At 43.0% G+C, this 19,846-nt stretch overlaps 1 protein-coding gene across 2 annotated transcripts in view; it reads right to left on the bottom strand.

The window, feature by feature from the left end:
- The window catches only part of rfx5 (regulatory factor X, 5), a 43,681-nt gene extending 25,573 nt beyond the window's left edge, over positions 1-18,108 (bottom strand). Inside the window, exons 1-3 of one of the 2 annotated variants that reach the window (XM_059980217.1) lie at positions 17,800-18,108; positions 6,404-6,534; positions 2,365-2,398 (exon numbers count right to left, since the gene is read on the bottom strand). In XM_059980217.1, coding sequence (XP_059836200.1) covers positions 2,365-2,398; positions 6,404-6,522 — 153 coding nt within the window. In that variant the 5' untranslated portion in view covers positions 6,523-6,534; positions 17,800-18,108. The remainder of the gene's footprint in view (positions 1-2,364; positions 2,399-6,403; positions 6,535-17,799) is intronic. The other variant, XM_059980218.1, reaches the window with a different exon arrangement.
- Between the last annotated feature and the right edge of the window lie 1,738 nt (positions 18,109-19,846).

Below are 19,846 nucleotides of genomic sequence, written 5' to 3'. Positions count from 1 at the left end.
CAGTGTAATTGGTAGCAGGTGAGGTATCATGACTGGGTATAAAAGTAGCGTCCATCAAAGGCTCAATCTTTGCAAGCAAGGATGGGTCGTGGCTCACCCCTTTGTGCCAAAATTCATGAGAGAATTGTTAGTCAGTCCAAAAGGAACATTTCCCAATGCAAGATTGCAGAGAATTTAGGCTTTCAACATTTACAGTACATAATATTGTGAAAAGATTCCGAGAATTCAGAGACATCTCAGTGCATAAAGGGCAAGGTCAGAAACCACTGTTGAATGCGCGTGATCTTCGAGCTCTCGGGCGGCACTGCCTAAGAAACCGTCATGCTACTGTGACAATTATAGCCACCTAGGCTCGGGAGTACTTTGGAAAACCATTGTCACTTAACACAGTCCATTGCTGCACCCAGGAGTGCAACTTGAAACTGTAATACGCAAGGAGGAAGCCATACATCAACTCTATGCAGAAACGCCGGGGAGTCCTCTGGGCCCGAGCTCATCTCAGATGGACCGAAAGACTGTGGAACCGTGTGCTGTGGTCAGATGCGTCCACATTTCAGCTAGTTTTCGGAAAAAACGGGCATAGATTTCTCTGTGCCAAAGATGAAAGCCACCATCCTGATTGTTATCAGCGAAAGGTGCAAAAGCCAGCATCTGTGATGGTATGGGGGTGCATCAGTGCCCACGACATGGGTGAGTTGCATGTATGTGAAGGTACCATTGACTCTGAGGCGTATATTAGGATTTTAGAGAGACATGTGTTGCCATCAAGGTGACGTCTCTTCCCTGGACGTCCATGCTTACTTCAGCAGGACAATGCCAGACCACATTCTGCAAGGGCTACAACAGCGTGGCTTTGTAGACACAGAGTGCGTGTGCTTGACTGGCCTGCTGCCAGTCCAGATCTATCTCCTATTGAAAATGTATGACGCATCATGAAGAGGAGAATCAGACAATGGAGACCACGGACTGTTGAGCAGCTGAAGTCTCATATTAAGCAAGAACGGACAAAATTTCCAGTTGCAAATCTACTACAATTAGTATTCTCAGTTCCAAAACGATTAAAAAGTGTTATTAAAAGGAAAGGTGATGTAACACAATGGTAAACATGCCTCTGTCCCAACTTTTGTTGAGTGTGTTGCAGCCATCAAATTCTAAATTTGTGCATATTTACAAAATACAATTAAGTTGGTCAGTAAAACTATTGAAAATCTTTTCTTTGTACTTTTGTCAGTTAAATAAAGGTTCACGTGAATTAACATATCACAGATTTTTGTTTTTATTGCATTTTGGAAAATATCCCAACTTTTCTGGAAATGGGGTTTGTACTTTGATAATAAATTTACTTTGAACTTTGAATTCAAACAATCAATCTAAATAAAAATTCATAATGGCATTACTGGTTGAATATTTCAGTGTGTTTCAGACAAGATATAAAGATATAAGGTCAGTATCTATCTTCTCAGGTGATCATAACAGTTCCCTTACACTACAGGAAATGCAGGCCATCTTGACCCCATTGTCCAGCGGGCAAATAAAAGGCAAATGATCCAGTCATTACCATGTTCTTTGTGGAAGCCTACTGTGTGCAAATTCAATGTTACAGCAGTGGTTACATTCAACAGTACTTCACTGGAGCCATCACAGGAATATAAAAGGAAATTTAGGAGAATGATCCTGGAAATGAAAGGGTTACAGTAGAAGCATTTGATGGCTCTGGGCCTGTTCTTGCTGGAGTTGAGAAGAATTGGGGGGGGGGGGGGGGGGAAGGACAGGAGGATTTCATTTTATATAATGAAATGCCCAGATAGAGTGAATGTGGAGAGGATGTTTCTATAATGGGGGAGTCTAGGACCGGAGGGCACAGCTTCAGAATAGAGGGACATCTATTTAGAAGAGAGATAAGGAGGAATTTCTTTAGCCAGATGGAGGTCATTGAGTATATCAGATAGATTCTGGATTGGTAAGGGTATCAAAGGTTATGGGTAGAAGGCAGAATGGGGTTAAGGGGGATATTAAAAAAATCAGAATGATGGAGCAGGCTTGATGGGCTGAATGGCCTAATTCTACTCCTGTCTTATGATCATAAAAATGCAGGTTCCCCAATAAAGGTTTCATCAATGTTTCAGGCAGAAAAAAGGATTCATTCATTTTTAAGAAATAAAGCATCCTTTGTCATTGCCCCACAACCATTGCTATTGAGGTATTGACGGACTATGTATTGATTGAGAGCCTCTTGGCCGAATTCTAGAGAGTTGAATGAAGAAACCTTATTTCTATATATTTCATACCCTTTCAAACTGCTCGCCTGTATGCCGGGGCGGAAAGAGAAGACATCAGAGTGTAGGAGACTGAACAAGTGCTTACCAGAACATTGTCGACCTTTAACTGAACATTTTTGCTGTAAGGAATAAAGAGAATGCTGTTAAATTGTAGCTTGGATCTTGTAATGCAGATGAAGCACTGAAGTTCAGTAGATCATAGCTGATCACAACACCATGAATTCCTGATATTAGGAGCCATATATGCAGACTCTATGCCACCTCTCCATTCTGCTCCAACATCTCCTGTACAGAAGACCAATTCCTCACACACTCTTCCAGATGTGTAAGCATGTAACAAGGCTTACACAAAACATCGGAGGAACTCAGCTGACCGGGCAGCATTCATGGTGGGAAACGTTTCGGGTCAAAACTCATTGCCCCAGATGAAGGGTCTTGACCCAAAACTCAGTAGGTTAGGCCCTTCATCAATGCTGCCAATTTCCTCCAGTGTTCCATCGCCATCTTACTCTGTTTTCAGCTTCTCAGTTTGGACCCACTGAGGCTCACCTCACCCCCTCCCCCCTCACCTTACTTCACCCATCACAACCACGCCTGCCCTTTTTCCCTTCCTCCACCTTCTTTTTCTGGCTTCTTCCCCCTTTCTTTCCAGTCCTGATAAAGTCTCAGCTCGAAAAGTCAACTGTTTATTCCTTTCCAAAGATTCAAGATTGTTCCAGTACAGAAGTGTAAAGGGGAACACAATAATTGTTACTCCAGATGCAATGCAGCACAAAAAAAACACAATAACTTAAAGAACGCAATAATAGAAAAATGCAATAAATATAAACACATGAGATACTTTATATACAATAGAACAATTCCATATCCATAAAGTGACTACACACAGGAGTGTCTGTACATAAGGCAACTGACAGGAAATGATAAAGTAGAGATGGTGCAGATGTGGAGGGGTGGGTTAGTGGGTGGAGGTGTTGATCAGTATTACTGCTTGAGGGGGTTGGGGGGGGGGGAAGCAACTGTTTTTTGATTTGGTGGCCCTGGTATGGATGCTATGTAATCTCCTCTCTGATGGGAGTAGGACAAACAGTCCGTGAGCAGGGTGGATGTAACTGACCCTTTTCTGGCACCTTCCTGTCCTTGATAGTAGGTAGGCTGGTGCCAGCGACATGTTGGGTAGTCTTGACTACCTGTTGTAGGGCCTTCCTGTCTGTTACAGTGCAGTTTCTGTCCCATACAGTGATGCAGCATGTTAAGATGTTCTCCACTGTGCAATTGTAGAATGATGCGAGTAAAGATGTGCATTGAAAGTGGAGGTGTTGGTGAGCTTTCCTGATTGTGTAGCATATGCTCTGGGACCATGACAAGTTGTGCGGGATTTGCACTCCCAGGAGCTCCCTGACTTGCTGAGGTCCTCCAGCATTTTGTGTGTGGTCTTCTAGTGTTTTGTGGGTTGCTCAAGATTCCAACATCTGTTGTCCCATAGATCTCTACGGAATGAGGACTGCCTTGCCTTTGGGAATTGAAAACCAACCCCACGTGGTAAGAGTTGATGTATGGGCCAAACCAGACATTTACCAGCTGGAATTCAGGGCAACAGTCAATCCAACCTGCAAACATCAGCAGGAGTCACCTTTGAAAGAATGTGTACGTATTCAGGAATGGGCTGTATCTGCTGAGGTATAGCCAATTGGTTAGGACACAGCATAAACAACACAGGACAGGAGTGGTGAACCAGTGGCACACACACTCAAGATGGAACGCATAAAAATTGTGTTAGCACTTGGTGCCCCTCGATTCCTAAACCCCACCCATAATGAAAAGATACATCATGATTATCTTTACCTCCAAATGAAGAAGCAAATAATTTTTTTTACAACCCGAGAGCAGTGAGATGATTTCATACACCAGCTTGGTGCCAGCTGGACAGTTGGAACAGCAGGTCATATTGGATGACACATTTTGAAATCCATGCAGACTTGGTGTAAACATCAGTGCTTGGATAGTAAACAGCTGGGCCAGTTGGTATTGGCTTCGTTCTGCTTATATTTTTTTCTTCTGTCATTTGTAAGTGGACTGTTATTCAGTGATAATGGTAAATACTGTATGGAGCAGAGTGCCTCCATTTAGTCATGAATTTGGCCAAGTCTAATTCTAGGAGTAGAGCTTACTGAAGAAACTTGTGCTATGAGCAAGGCTCTCAAATCAACTAAGTAGAAACTAGATATAAAATATTTGCCATTGTTCATTCAGCAACAAAGGTCTCACTGAGAGTAAAGTATGTTTATTTTTACTTTCCTTCAGCCTTTATAAATTTCCAGTTTTGTTTCATTATCATTCAACCATAAATGCCAGGGTGCAAAACACATTACCACCAGCACATAGCAACAAACAGCATAAACAGCATATACAATCTTGATTTCAGAAAAACATACATTCACAGAGGGAAAAAAAATTGCCCAAGTCCCTGAGTGGCATGACTATAGATTGATGGTAAATTGACCTGGTCCAGTTTGCACCAAATCTTATTATTTCACGTACATATTTCTTATGTTATATATGAAATACAGTAACAATCCCATGTAGAAATGATTCTGCAGGTGTGCACATTGTTCTGGATATCCAGCACTTGCAGAATCTCTGATGTTTATATTTTCAAATGTGTTGTTAAAAAATATTAATTTTTGAATGTTTTTCCTAAAATGCTTCATTTGTTTCAATCTGTCTCTGGTATACTTTTATTAATAGTCTAACAATGAATACATATAAAGAACAACAGGATTCATCCTTTTTCCTTAAAAAAATCTGTAATTATTATCAAATTCATTAATCAATGGTAATCTCTGCTCAAAATTACCCTGGCACAAGGTAATTTTTAAAGTTTTTTTAATATCCCAGAAAAGGATCGCCATCCCTGACTTAAGTAGACGCACCTTATGTTGTGATGGAAATAAATGGTTCTTTGAGTCTCAACAGTAGAGGCCTGGACACACACAGTTTTAATAATGAGGAATTTATTCACAAGGGGAAGTCGGGTCAACACAAGCAACTACAATACACAGGAAGCGGTGTGGGGACAGGGTACGGTTACACAAACAAAGAACAAGGGAAAAGCACTACAACAGCTATCCCCCTTGACCTTGGATAGCCGCGGCTCCCTTACCAGGACAAACGATAGACCTTCCCAAACATAAATCAATGCACTTACCTTCAATGAGGTGGCCTGTAAGAGAGACCAAGCCAGGTACATGTCTCACCTTTTATAGCGTGGGGCTGGGTGAGATAATCCAATTAAGGTGACCAATAATTTAGGTGTGCATTGATTAGTTGGGAAGGACCAAATGTTGATTGACATGAGGTGTGTCCTCCGACCGGCCAGGTGGCAGTGCATCTGTCACGTGGCCGGTATCTCTGGATACACCTTACTACTATTGTGATGACAATCAGAATAGCATTGTTACTGTACTCACTAGAGGCATTTATTAGGAGCACTGTGTACACAGGATATTAGCATTGTCAATGATCTTCCCCATCCAATCTTTGGCTGCACCCCTCTCCAACCATCCACCACCCACCATCAGGCAGGAGGTCCTGTAGCATTAGGACAAGGACTGTTAGGATGGGAAACAGTTTCTTTCCACTGGCCGTGAAACAAATGAACATCCTGCCACCACCCCGGTCTCATCTCATATGTAGTGCCAGTAGCGCTATTCTGTTTACTTAGTAACTTGTGTTTAATTTCTTTGTGATATTACTTTATGTCTTATGTGCAAGTTATATGTTGTGTGTTGTGCACCTTGGTTCAGAGAAATGTTGTTGTCTCGTTTGGCAGTATAGATCGAATGACAATAAACTGAACTTGATATAACATAAAAACTGTGAACATGAAATTATAAGCAGAAGCCCAGCTTTATCAAACCAATACTTGCTATTATTGCTTTTTAAACAGCACAGCCACGATCCAATCTTTATGGAATACTACATTTCTAATAGTATCTTCCACTCCACTATGGCATAGGAGAACTGAAACACCCCATAGGGAAGAAAAGTTGATAGTTTACTCTTCTGCAATTATGGATAAGAATAGGAGCCCCATGCTGAGTAGTATTCAGACTGCTTCTCACCTGATACCACCCTTTAACTTGTGGAGCAGAGTACTTGGCTCAGTATCCACTGCCTCTGAATCAGGGGGTGTTAGACTCCCTCGGTTCGGTGATTTCAGATGGGCCTCTTCTTCCTCCATGGAATCCAGTCTCTAGGATAAATGACATAACATTTTCCCAGTGAGACAAATGATCCTACCCACCACAGGTGTTAGTGAGGCTCAGTGAAGACCCATAAAGTTTTGCTCATTAGCACACCAAGTTCACGCTTATTGTCATCTGACTAAACAGGTGGCCCCCGTTTTTCGAACGCTCGCTTTATGATAGCTTGCTGTTACCAAAGACCTACATTAGTACCTGTTTTCACTAACCAAAGAGGATTTTCACTTTTACGAAATAAAGACACCCGCTTTATACGTGTGTTTACTCCGAGAAAGACTACCATGACCGTGAAGCCTTGTGCGGGCAGTTGTGTGCGCATGCATGTACATACATATGCGTGTACATGTGTATGCATGTATGCAGGCGTGTATGTGCATAGGCTTGTACGTGTGTAGGCGTGTTCATGCCGATTTTTTTCCCTCCAAATTGATTTTGGCTCGCTGTCTTCCTGATAATGATAAGTGAAACTACACCATACATACAATATTTCTGCTTTATATAGGCTGTGTATTTTATCATATCATTCCTGCTTTTACTATATGTTAGTGTTATTTTAGGTTTTACCTGTTATTTGGTTTGATTTGGTAGCTTATTTTTTGGGTCTGGGAATGGTCAAAAATTTTTCCCATATAAATTAATGGTAATTGCTTCTTCACTTTATGACATCTCGACTTACAAACGGTTTCATAGGAACGCTCGGATAGCGGGGGAAACCAAACGAATTAACATTTCTCTGGACAACGGTACACCCACAAAACATACATGGTGCACAGCACATAAAACAAGATAATACTATAAATAAGTTAATAAAATATCATTCGAAGTGCATGTAGTGCGCAGCATAGGGATCCTCAACAATGCTTTGAGCCTTGTCTACAACGCTCCCGATGAATGTCATAAATCGTGTTGAGGGAAACCCTGGTGATCCTCTCGGCAGTTTTTACTATCACTGGAGGAACATTGTTTTTATCATTTATTTAGTGATACAGGCCCTTTGAGCAACACTGCCTTAATATCTCATCCAAGAGAATGGCACCCGTGGTCATTCAGCACTCCTCAGGATTCTCAGCCTGGATTTTTCTGACCAAATTTCTGCAGCACTGTCAGTCTCATTCTCAGAGGCCTTAGCGCTCTCAGCTGGGCTACAGTTAGCACTAGCACTCAGCTGAGCTAGCACTGGTAGGTTTAGGCAGGAAAGGTGTATAATATCAAAGTACTGGGGTCAATTAGACCTACTCCATGCTCAGCTCATATCAATTCCCAATTAAACATACATGACAGGTTACCACAAGCAAAAGAGATTCTGCAGATGCTGGAAAACCTGATCAACACACAAAATACTGGAGGAACTCAGAGGTCAGACAGCATCTATGGAAAGCAATAAAGAGTCAATTTTTTGGGCCAAAACCTTTTATCAGGACAGTTGTCATCTATGTAGAAAGGAAGAGGGAAGAACCATAGAACATTACAGCACAGAAACAGGCCTTTTGGCCCTTATTGGCTGTGCTGAACCATTTTTCTGCCTAGTCCCACTGACCTGCACCCGGCCCATATCCCTCCATACCCCTCTCATCCATGTACCTGTCCAAGTTTTTCTTAAATGTTAAAAGTGAGCCCGCATTTACCACTTCATCTGGCAGCTCATACCACACTCCCACTACTCTCTGCGTGAAGAAGCCCCCCCTAATGTTCCCTTTAAACTTTTCCCCCTTCACCCTTAACCCATGACCTCTGGTTTTTTCTCCCCTCGCCTCAGTGGAAAAAGCCTGCTTGCATTCACTCTATCTATACCCATCATAATTTTATATACCTTTATCAAGTCTCCCCTCATTCTTCTACGCTCCAGGGAATAAAGTCCTAACATATTCAACCTTTCTCTGTAACTCAGTTTCTCAAGTCCTGGCAACATCCTTGTAAACCTTCTCTGCACTCGTTCAACCTTATTAATATCCTTCCTGTAATTCAGTGACCAAAACTGCACATGATACTCAGATCCGGCCTCACCAATGCCTGATACAAACTTACCATTACATTCCAACTTTTATACTCAATACCTTGATTTATAAAGGCCAATGTACCAAAAGCTGTCTTTACGACCCTATCTACCTGTGACGCCACTTTTAGGGAATTTTGTATCTGTATTCCAAGATCCCTTTGTTCTACTGCATTCCTCAGTGCCCTACCATTTACCTTGTATGTTCTACCTTGATTTTTCCTTCCAAAGTGCAATGCCTCATACTTATTTGTATTAAACTCCATCTGCCATTTTCCAGCCCATTTTTCCAGCTGGTCCAGATCCCTCTGCAAGCTTTGAAAACCTTCCTCACAGTCCACTACACCTCCAATCTTTGTATCATCAGCAAATCTGCTGATCCAATTTACCACATTATCATCCATACCACTGATATAGATGGCAAATAACAATGGACCCAGCACTGATCCCTGTGGCACACCACTAGTCACAGGCCTCCACTCAGAGTAGCAACCCTCCACTACCACTCTCTGACTTCTCCCATTGAGCCAATGTCTAATCCAATTTACTACCTCACCTAGCGACTGAATTTTCCTAACTAACCTCCCATGTGGGACCTTGTTAAAGGCCTTACTGAAGTCCATGTAGACAACATCCACTGCCTTCCCTTCATCCACCTTCCTTGTAACCTCCTCAAAAAACTCTAGTAGATTTGTTAAACATGACCTACCATGCACAAAGCCACATTGACTCTTCCTAATAAGTCCCTGTCTATCTAAATACTTGCAGATCCTATCTCTTGGTACTCTTCCAATAATTTACCTACTACCGATGTCAAACTTACCGGCCTATAATTTCCCAGATTACTTTTAGAGCCTTTTTGAAACAACGGAACAACATGAGCTATCCTCCAATCCTCTGGCACCTCACCCGTAGATACCGACATTTTAAATATATCTGCCAGGGCCCCTGCAATTTCAACACTAGTCTCCTTCAAGGTCCAAGGGAATACCCTGTCAGGTCCTGGGGATTTATCTACTACGATTTGCCTCATGATAGCAAACACCTCCTCCTCTTCAATCTGTATCGGTTCCATGACCTCACTACCTGTTTGCCTTATTTCCATTGAATCCATACCAGTTTCCCTAGTAAATACAGACATAAAAAACCCACTTAAGATCTCCCCCATTTCTTTTGGTTCCATACATAGCCGACCACTCTGATCTTAAAGAGGACCAACTTTATCCCTTACTATCCTTTTGCTCTTAATATACCCACCGAAGCTCTTTGGATTATCCTTCACCTTGACTGTCAAAGCTACCTCATGTCTTCTTTTAGCCCTCCTGATTTCTTTAAGTTTTTTTTTTGCACTTTTTAAACTCAAGTACCTTATTTGCTCCCTGTTTCCTATACATGTCATACATCTCTCTCTTCTTCTTTTTCATTGTTCCAATATCCCTAGAGAACCAAGGTTCCTTATTCTTATTCACTTTGCCTTTAATCCTGACAGGAACATACAAACTCTGCATTCTCAAAATTTCTCCTTTGAAGGCCTCCCACTTACCAATGACATCCTTGCCAGAGAACAATTTGTCCCAATCCACGCTTTTTAGATCCTTCCTCATTTCTTCAAAATTGGCCTTTTTCCAGTTTAGACCCTCAAGAAGCCTGAGTAAATTTACTTATTTAGCAATACATGCTGATTAGGGCTTTCTGGCCCTTTGCGCTGTCACCCCAGTAGCCCCAATTTAACCCTAGACTATTCAGGGGACAATTTACAGTGACTGATTAACCCACCCAGTACATCTTTGGACAGTGGGAGAAAACTGGAGCACCTGGAGAAAACCTACAGTGAGGATGTACAGAGGATGCTGGGATTGAACTCCAAACTCCGACACCCCGACTGCAACAGCATTGTGCTAACCACTACGCTGACGTGGTAATAATGTGGGGGGGTGTGGAGGGAAAGTACAGCTAAAGGCAATAAATGCAGGTGAAATGAGAAGAACTGGGTTTCTCAGCGGGTCCAGACTGGGAAGCCTCAAAAATGAGCTGGAAGCCATGTGCAACAAGATGGCAGAGGAGACAGGGGTTCCCAGGAAGCTGGGGTAGTGAGTCTGTGTGACCAATATGTTGGCCAATTAGGGACAGTAATGTATCTGTTTTTGTTTAACACCATGACAGACAGAAGAACCAAAGGCCTTGCATTTGAATTGTACATTTCCTTTCCTTTCAGGTCTGCTGAAAGGAGAACTTAAAGGACTTTTCAATTATGACTTAATTCTTCCCACAGCAAACTTAACGATCCAATCTGGCACTGGGTTGAAAGGGCAGCATGCCAACAAAAAAGCCGGGAGTACCTCTCAAGACAGGGACTTGCCATATTTATTGCCACCTTCAGTTACTGTAATTGTTGATGGATCACCCTGCCATCAGCCATCGGGATATCACTCAGTGGCTCAAGGGCAGCTGCCCGAATCACATTATGCAGAGTGAACACAACATTCACCACATGACAACTCTAGTGATATTAGAGACCTGGTGAATCAGAAACAGGTTTAATATCACAGCAATACTGTATAAAATGAAATTTGTTGTTTTGTGGCAGTACAGTGAACAAGCTATAAATAACATTAAGAACACAAATAAGTTAAAAAATAGTGCAAAAAAGAGCAAAACAAGAAGAAAAAAATAGTGGGGGAGTATATATGGGTTTATTGTTCATTCAGAAATCTGATGGAAGGAGAAAAAGCTGCTCCTAAAATATTGAGTGTGTGTCTTCAGGCTCCAGTACTTCCTACTTGATGGTAGCAATGAGAAAAGGGCATGACCTAGGTGGTGGAGGCACTCGATGGATACAGCCTTTTTGAGGAATCACCTTTTGAAGATGTCCTCAATGCTTGATGCTGAATGGTCCTGACCTAAAATGTCAACTCTTTTATCCCCTTCCATAGATGCTGCCTGACCTGCTGAGTTTCCCCAGCATTGTGTGTGTTTTACTTTAGTGACATTATGGTCTTCTTGATCTAACTGTCTATCAATCACGAGAAACCATGAAGGATCTTTTGGAATTTCAGGAATCCTCAAAAACTTAGCTCCATCCTAAATCTGTTATAAACTTCTGTGATGGACGGTCCCAACCCTGGCAGTGAAAAGAGGAGGGTTGAGCATTGGGCTAGTAACTCTGTCCTGTAAAAACCCAGTGCTGCAGAAACACCAATTAAGACCTCATCCCTGGATCTTTGATGGGCTACACCTGGGGACAATTTGAGAGACTGGCCCAGGATAGAGGACTCTGGTGAGTTGCTGTCAGCAGCCTATGCCCTAGTAGGGGTGATGGACTGAAGTAAGTAAATAAGTAAGACAGACACTCTGTGATTTTAACCACAAGATCCAATTTCAATGCAAGTTGGTGTTAAGGAAGCCCAAATCATCCCAAAAATGTGATTTTTAACTTTTCTTATCATAATACTTTCATTGGAGTGCAGCAAACTGGAAAGACAAATAGGAAATCTTTCACTCTACATAACCTCTACTCCAAGACCAACGTCCGTGAACCCACTGAACTGCAGTAATCTGATGAAGCTTGGATGTACACCCTCTTAGAAGCCAAGTTCCAAGTGACCATCGATTCACTTGAGAAAACAGACAAGGAAACAGGTTTTTACACTTAACAGCTGCAACTCAAAGGCTCTCTACCAAACTGCTCCAGGTGGACAACACAGCCCACTGACAGAAATGCAAGGCTATAGACCCTACCAAACCAACTTTACTTCCTAAATCATAAACACCCTCAAACTAGGCAGTACCATTGATGAAAGTTATCAATGCCATCAGTGAGCCACCGTAGTCAATTGAGGAAAAGGGTGTTTTAAGATTCAGAACTCACAATTGGCAGAGTTCATGGTCTACTGGTAATTGTACCACTCTTTGCTTATATAACAGGCAACTGAAAGAAACGGCAAGATACAGTCACCACTGTCTGTGCAAAATTTTCCAAATTCACTGAAAGTAAACACACATCGCTTTCTCTCCTAAGCCAACATCTGATTAAAGATCTAATTACACCACCTTCAGTGAGCAGGACACAATGTTTGCATGCCCTAAAGATTTAATAAAAAATTAACTCTAATCGTCTTATGTACATCGAAACATCCAAAGAGAGTACGAGGATGTGCTGGGGGCAGCCTGCAAGTGTCACCGTGCTTCCAGTGCCAAGACAAGCAAGCCCTCAACTTAGTAACCCTAGCCCGTCCATCTTTGGAGTATGGGAGGAAACAGGATCACCCGGTGGAATCCCAAACAGTTATGGGGGGGAACATACAAACTCCTTATAGGCAACGGCTAGATTTGAACCCCAATCGGTGCTCATTGCCATTGTAAAAATGATACACTAACTGTGACCCTAATGTGGTGCCCTAAGAAGATAGGAGGGAGTCACCGCTACTGGTAATGCGCAAATTTCTTAGACAGCAGCACAAATTACACTAACTGCTACACTACCAAGCCATCCTAGGATCCCAAAATAAGAGTTCTGTCCAAACTGCATTACAGATGGAAAGAAGAACCAACTCAAGAATGATTCTCAAATTTATGCCTGACAGTTTGTGGGGATGAATGGCCCATCATCATTCAAAATGGAAGACCATTCAAGGCAACACCAAGAACTAAAAGTGTCTTCAACAGAAGCCCAGAAATAGAAAGTATTCCATAACGTCAATCAACAAGAGGAGTGCAACTCTGTTGGGGTTTGGAGGCTCAGTGACCCAGACAGCTATGATGGCTGGAGTCAGGGCTTCATGCTTCAGCTCTTGGTAGGCAGGCAGGTCAAAGGGTAGAGGGCAGACTAAAAATGGTCTACCACTCCTCCAAGTTTGGGGGTTCAGCTAGGGCTAACAACCCTGACTGGTCAAAGTAAACTATTACGGAAACAGCAATGAAGAATCCTTTGACGTCTGTGTGCGACGGTATTCCTGAGTCTCCATCTGGGACTTGCATGGCTGCCAAGGACAGAGAGATGGAGGAGTTTCACTGCTGTCCTAAATGCCTGTGGCGTAATGGGAAGTAAGTATAATGCTAAATGGAGGATAAATATTGACAGGACACAAGGCAAGAACTACAAACAGGATGCTGGAGGAACTTAGCGGGTCAGGCAGCATCTGTGGAGGGAAATGGACAATCAACATTTTTGGTCCAGACTCTTCATCTGAGTTGAAATCTCAACACATGACATTGACTACTCATTGTGTGTGGACGGCACAGTAGGGTAACGCTTCACAGCATCTGCAATCGGGGTTCAATTCCCGCTGGTATCTATAAAGGGGCTTGCAAGTTCTTTCCGTGAGCACATGGTTTTTCTCCAGGTGCTCTGGTTTCCTTCCACATTCCGGAGACAGAAAGGTTAGGGTTAGGGAATTGTGGGCACACTATGGTGGTGCCGCAAGCATGACGACACTTGTGGGCCGCCCCCAGCACACGCTTGGACTGGGTTGCCCATTGATTTTGTTGCTTTCAGATTCCAGCATGTGCAGTCTGTGTGTCCATGAAGAATTATATACAGAACTAAAAGGGCTAAATTCTGACTGACAGTTGCAGCTTGACTAGTCACGCTATGCCAACAATGTTGTAAGGTGTTAGATGTAAGGAACACAGGAGTGCTTGTTGCATGAGAAAACTGCTTTGTGTAAGCACTAATCAAGGATGCCTGACAATGATTAGAGTAATATATGATAATAAATGTTTAACAAGCAGCCCCGGACAGTGCTCGGGGCTCGCTTGATTACAGATGTCCAGGCTCTATGCATGAGGCTCTGTAATATCAACTGAGATGCAAGCTTGCTAATAAACAGTACGTAATCTTAAGTAAACTGAGTTTGACAATTATACCCTTGGGCTGAACCTAAAGTCCTCTGGTAGAGAGGCAGAGCGATATCTACTTCCTAGCTACATCGTGCCTCACATCTTTCACATCCACCCACCGTAGACAGGGGTTCGGTTTAGAGCCATTCAAAAAATCATTACCAATGACAGTACACAGCTCCCTCAGTACTGTGAGGAGGGTCAGATTGGGCCAATCTCAGCACAAGCTTTGTACCAAGTTTGAGGTCTTCAACATGCAACACGGTACAGTAGAGTAGTGGTTAGAACGACTAATACAGCCCAGGGTGTAAGAGTTCGGAATTCATTCCTTTGCCTGTGGCGCAGTTTTCCTCTGAATGCTTTGTTTTCACCCACAGTTAAAGATGTGCCAGCTAGTAGGTTAATCTGTCATTGTAAATTGTCTGATGATTAGGCTAGAGTTAAATCGGGGTTGCTGGGTGGTGAGGCTCGAAGGCCTGTAAGGGCCTATTCCGTGCTGTATCTCTAAAATAAACGCCCTTTACCTCAGACTGACAAAGGGTGCATTGATACACCAAAGGCCACTAGTAGCTGCCCTCACTGAGAGCTGGCTACTGAAATGCAGGAAGAAATCCACGATTTCCGAGTCTCTTAGTGCTAACAATCTGCCTGCTGGTTGAGCAGCATCTGCAGGAGGAAAGGAACTTTTGACCTTTCATGGTCAAAGCCCCACATCAGGAAGGCAAGGCCTCTGAAGCACAGCAAAGACAACTGCTTTGTGCAAGGTCTGAGCTTTTTTTTAAAACACTCTTCACCTCAGACTGACGTAAGGTTTCAATCCAGAACTTTTAGACTTAGGAGGATGGTTGGATTGAGTTGTCCTGACCTTGGCAATCCATTTACAAATGTTTCATCACCATACGAGGAGACATCATCAGTGCCCTGTTCACTTGTGGGGTCTCCTCTGAATACTCATCAATCAGATGAGCGGTTTTCATTACGGAAACAATTGTGACACAGAGTTGGGGAAAACCACACGTCTAGGAATTCTCTTGCAAGATTAAGAGGGGCACAAATTTGACTGGGCGCCAGTGAAAGTCATGGTGCAAGCAAACATACAAGAGGATTCCTAAAAGCATGGCTTTCCTCAGAGAACTCTGTAAACTGACATGTAGACCTCGATCCCATTTATAAGCCAATGTGGGCAAAATTCCAGACCACAAAGCAGAGTTCGCAATGCAGCCAATCAGCAATGAGACCCACCCCCATGTAATAACGTCCAATCAGCTGATTGGCCAGTATACGAAGGACCCAGAGCATACACCACAAATAAACAACGATGACGTCTCCTCGTACAGTGATGAGATGTTTGCAAATGAATTGCCAAGATCAGAGAACAACTCAAACTAACCGTCAACCACCTGAGCTATTCATTTTCTGAGTTTTTCCATTATGAAGACATTTCTGGGACTGACGGGGCTGCGTTGCCAAGAGTTTGAGCAGATCGGGACTTCATTCATTCCAGTATATGAAAATGAAACATTTAAGTGGGGCACAAAATCATGAGGATCCTTTCCCAAATTTGTGTAAATCAATAACTAGAGGGCAGAGGTTTACAGTAAAAGGGAAATTTAATAAGAACCTGAGGGACAACTTCTTCACACAGAGTGTGTAATGAGCTGCCAGATGGTGTTTTGGGGCAGGTGAGCCTTTCGTTGGTCAGAGTTGACCATGGATGTTGCATTCTAGTTGTCTAGATACACAAGCCCAGGGCAGTACAATGTGGAGAGCAAGCTGGTGACCATGCAACTGGCTCCCCCTCCTCTCCCCCTACAAGCAGCTGATGAATCCAAAGGAACGGCAGAGACCCATACAGTTTGGCACCAGCTACGTCACAGGAGTTGCTCGTCAGCATTGAGCTCAATGTGGAACTGCCTTAGGGCCTCCACCCCTGGATTTTTCTTCAGGGTTTACTCCTGAAGCCTTCCCCATGAGTGGGTACAACTGTAAGGCAGCAGGTGTTTGAGATCAGAGTACTGGGCAATAATTTACTTTAATTGAATACAGTGTTGGGAAACGTGAGGTTCTTCTCTTGGGTAAGGTGAATTGAAAGGTATAATGTTGTTTCATTTGCACAAGGAACAGAGTGCTTGAAAGGGTCTTGGAAGTCCCTGTACAAGTTAGCATGGATGTGTAGCCAGTAATCCAGGCGATAAATTGTTCCCTGGAAGATCAAAGTGATATACAAATAAAGGTATACAAAATATTGAGGTGTATCGATAGGGTAAATGCAAGCAAGTCTCTTCCACTGAGGTTGGGTGAGACTACAATTAGACAACTTGGATTAAGGGTGGAAAGTGATATGTTTGAGGGAAATATGAAGAGGAGCTTCTTCACTTAAGAGGGTGGAACAAGCTACCAGTGTAAGTGGTGGATGCAGGATCGATTTCAACATTTAAGTGAAGTTTGGATAGGTACATAGGTGGATGGGAAAGGTTTGGAGGGCTATGGTCTAGGTACAGGTTGATGGGACGAGGCAGATTAATGGTTTGGCACAAACTAGCTGGGCTGAAGAGCCTGTTTCTGTATTGCCACGTTCTAGATGAGCTGCCAACCACAGCTGACCAGTCCTAACTGCCCGAAGCAACTGGCTTCAAGGTGCCAGTAACCCACCTTTGCCCCTTCTCCTGTTAGAAGAAATGGTTCCATCGGACTTAAAAGCTAAGCGGCAGGTAATAGCCAGGAGCTAGACTTTGCTGTCAAAGCTGAGGCAGGTACACTAACAACATTCAAAGGTCACTTGGACAGGTACATGGATAAGAAAAGTTTAGAGAGGTATTGGCCAATGGAACTAGCTTGGATACAAATCTTGGTCAGCATGGGCCAGTTGGTTCTGAGGGCCCATTTCCATCCCGTATGGCTACAATCTCCACTTGTTGCTCCAGATTATAACATTTGCAGTCCCTTGTGTCTTCCATTACCACCTGACTTACACGACTGGGTCACGCCACAATAATTCTACAATGCCCCATCTAAGGCGAAAAAAGGGGCATGAAAATCTGGTGCAGCATGCCTGCATACACCCTCACCAAGACTGAATTTGGTTCATTGGCTGTGCTCATTAGTTAAAATCCGGGCTGGAGCCCTGGTAGCTGGGATAAACAGTGATAGACTGGAGGGAGACGGTGAGAATATTGACATTATTGAAGCCAATGTCACCAATCTTTCTTTCTTTCCCTCCCTCTCTCCGGCCGGCCTACCACACCTCCCACCGTCTCGTTTACACCACCACACCATTCCTCCCCTCACGCCCATTCCTTCTCTTCTCCACCATAGGCGCGTCCCAAATTCGTACACAAACCACCACAAACGTGGCATGAAGAATAAACACATAAAATTCCCCTAACTGCCCAGCAGCCTCGCGCAAATTAAATATAAATTATACCTTAAACAACTCGGCCTCGACTCAGAACTCATGCCCCGCCCCCGGCACCCGTGATAATTGGACAATCTGCCACCGGATGCGCCGCATCCCCTCTTCCATTCGTCCGCCACCTTGTCAATTAGAGCGCGGTATAAACACGAAGCCCGGACCAGCGGTTTCACATTTGAAAAAAACAGTCGATTTTATTTGTAGAAGATTCGGTTCCTTTGTATTCTCCATCCGTGCTTTTTTAAACACCTGTTCGGTATTTACGGTTAACGACAAGTCACGTGCTTTAAAAGAAACGACAACAGATGCAGATCAACCGAACTTACTCAACGAGAAGATCCAACCTTCACATCACTTGCACATTTTTATTGGATGGTTGGCTTCCTCCCCTGCCGAATCAAATTTCTCATTGGACAGGATTGATGTCAATCAACCAAGCAGCAAATACACAAGGTTGAGAGCGCACTAAATTAACGCCGCGCAACCCAAGGCGCGCAAAATGTCAATAACGTTTGTGTTGTGAATCAGACTTTCTTAAACGCTGTTTTCTTACATTATTCGTAGTTATTAAACATTTCTAATGGAAATGTTTAAAAATATGCTTTTGTTCTCAAGTATTGGGCAGTGGAAGTTACTAACCTCACATTTTAACTTAATAAATCCATGCTTTTGGTTGATTGGCTTACGGGGATGGCGTAGACCTCAAAGTCTTATTCCTATTGAACAGGTTTGATGTCAATCATTCGAGTAATTAAGAGTGTGACAGGCAATGGCTTAATGCTAACCTAGATATATTGGCTATTTTTAAAAATATTTAATATGGGTTGGCAAAAAAACTGGAGTACAAAGTTCCACACTAAGTTATTTTTTGATTTTAACCTTTTAAAAAAAAGGCGATTAATTGATTACCAGGACCATTCTCAAATTTTGAGTGACCTTAGATGTGAGATTCATATTCAGATCTTTTTATCACATATTCAGATTCAGATTCAGTTTATTGTCATTTAAAAACCACAAATGCAATGCAGTTAAAAAATGAGACAATGTCCCTCCAGAATGATATCACAAGAGCATATGACAAAACAGACTACACCAGAAAATCCACATAACGTTTGGCAATCCCCAATACAGTCTGGCGAGGCTGCTGCATATTAGTATCACGCTACCATCTTAGCGCGTTCCCTGGAAAGGAGCTCCAAATCCACCAGATAAACAAGACCAAAAACTAAAGCTACAAGACCTGCACAAAACCACATAGTTACTACAGTGCAAACAATAGAATAATTGATAAAAAAAAACCATGGGCACAGTAAAAATAGTCCAAAGATGTTAAAGGACAATAAGTTCAAAAGAAATCACCACACAGTTTCCACAAGTCCCCAGGGTCCCGACAGACTCGCCATCCCACGCCGGCGGCAGAAGGGAATACCACAGCTATGGACTTCCACGGCGCCGCCCGACTCAGCCTCACAGATGCAGCACACAATGAAAGCTCAATATACAATTTCAATATACATTGAAATATATATAGTGAAATGTGTGGTTTGCGTTATCTACCAACACAATCTAAGTACGTGCTGGTGGCTGCCCACAAGTGTCGCTGTGCATTCCAGTGGCAACGTAGCACGACCACAATGTTCTGCAGAACAACACAAGCCACAACAGCACAAACACCCTTCCTCTGCCCACTCACGTACGCAAACGGGCCACATTCCGGCCTACAGGCCATGGCCCAGGACTCGCAGAAATCAGCTCTCCAACCTCTGGTCCCACAAGTGAAATATTAAGAAGCAGCAATGAAGAGTCATTCTACATCCGAGTATTCCTGAGCCCCCACACAGATGAAATCCAAACAGGTGATCATATTTGTGTGGTTAATTTCAGAGCACTTGTGAATTTGCCAACTGCAAATTATGAAACAAAGTGCACTGCCTGCAAGGAGTTTGTACACTTCCCCATGTGCACGTGGATTGCCCCTTGGTACTCCAGTTTCCCCCTGCAGTCCAAAAGAGTTTTAATTCAGAGGTTAAATCTGTCTGTCCTGTGAGTCTCTCTACTG

Source organism: Hypanus sabinus, chromosome 9 (genome assembly GCF_030144855.1).
Source record: "Hypanus sabinus isolate sHypSab1 chromosome 9, sHypSab1.hap1, whole genome shotgun sequence".
Classification (NCBI taxonomy): Eukaryota; Metazoa; Chordata; class Chondrichthyes; order Myliobatiformes; family Dasyatidae; genus Hypanus; species Hypanus sabinus.
The sequence above is the reverse complement of the archived record's forward strand: the minus strand, read 5'-3'. Positions and strand labels throughout refer to the sequence as shown.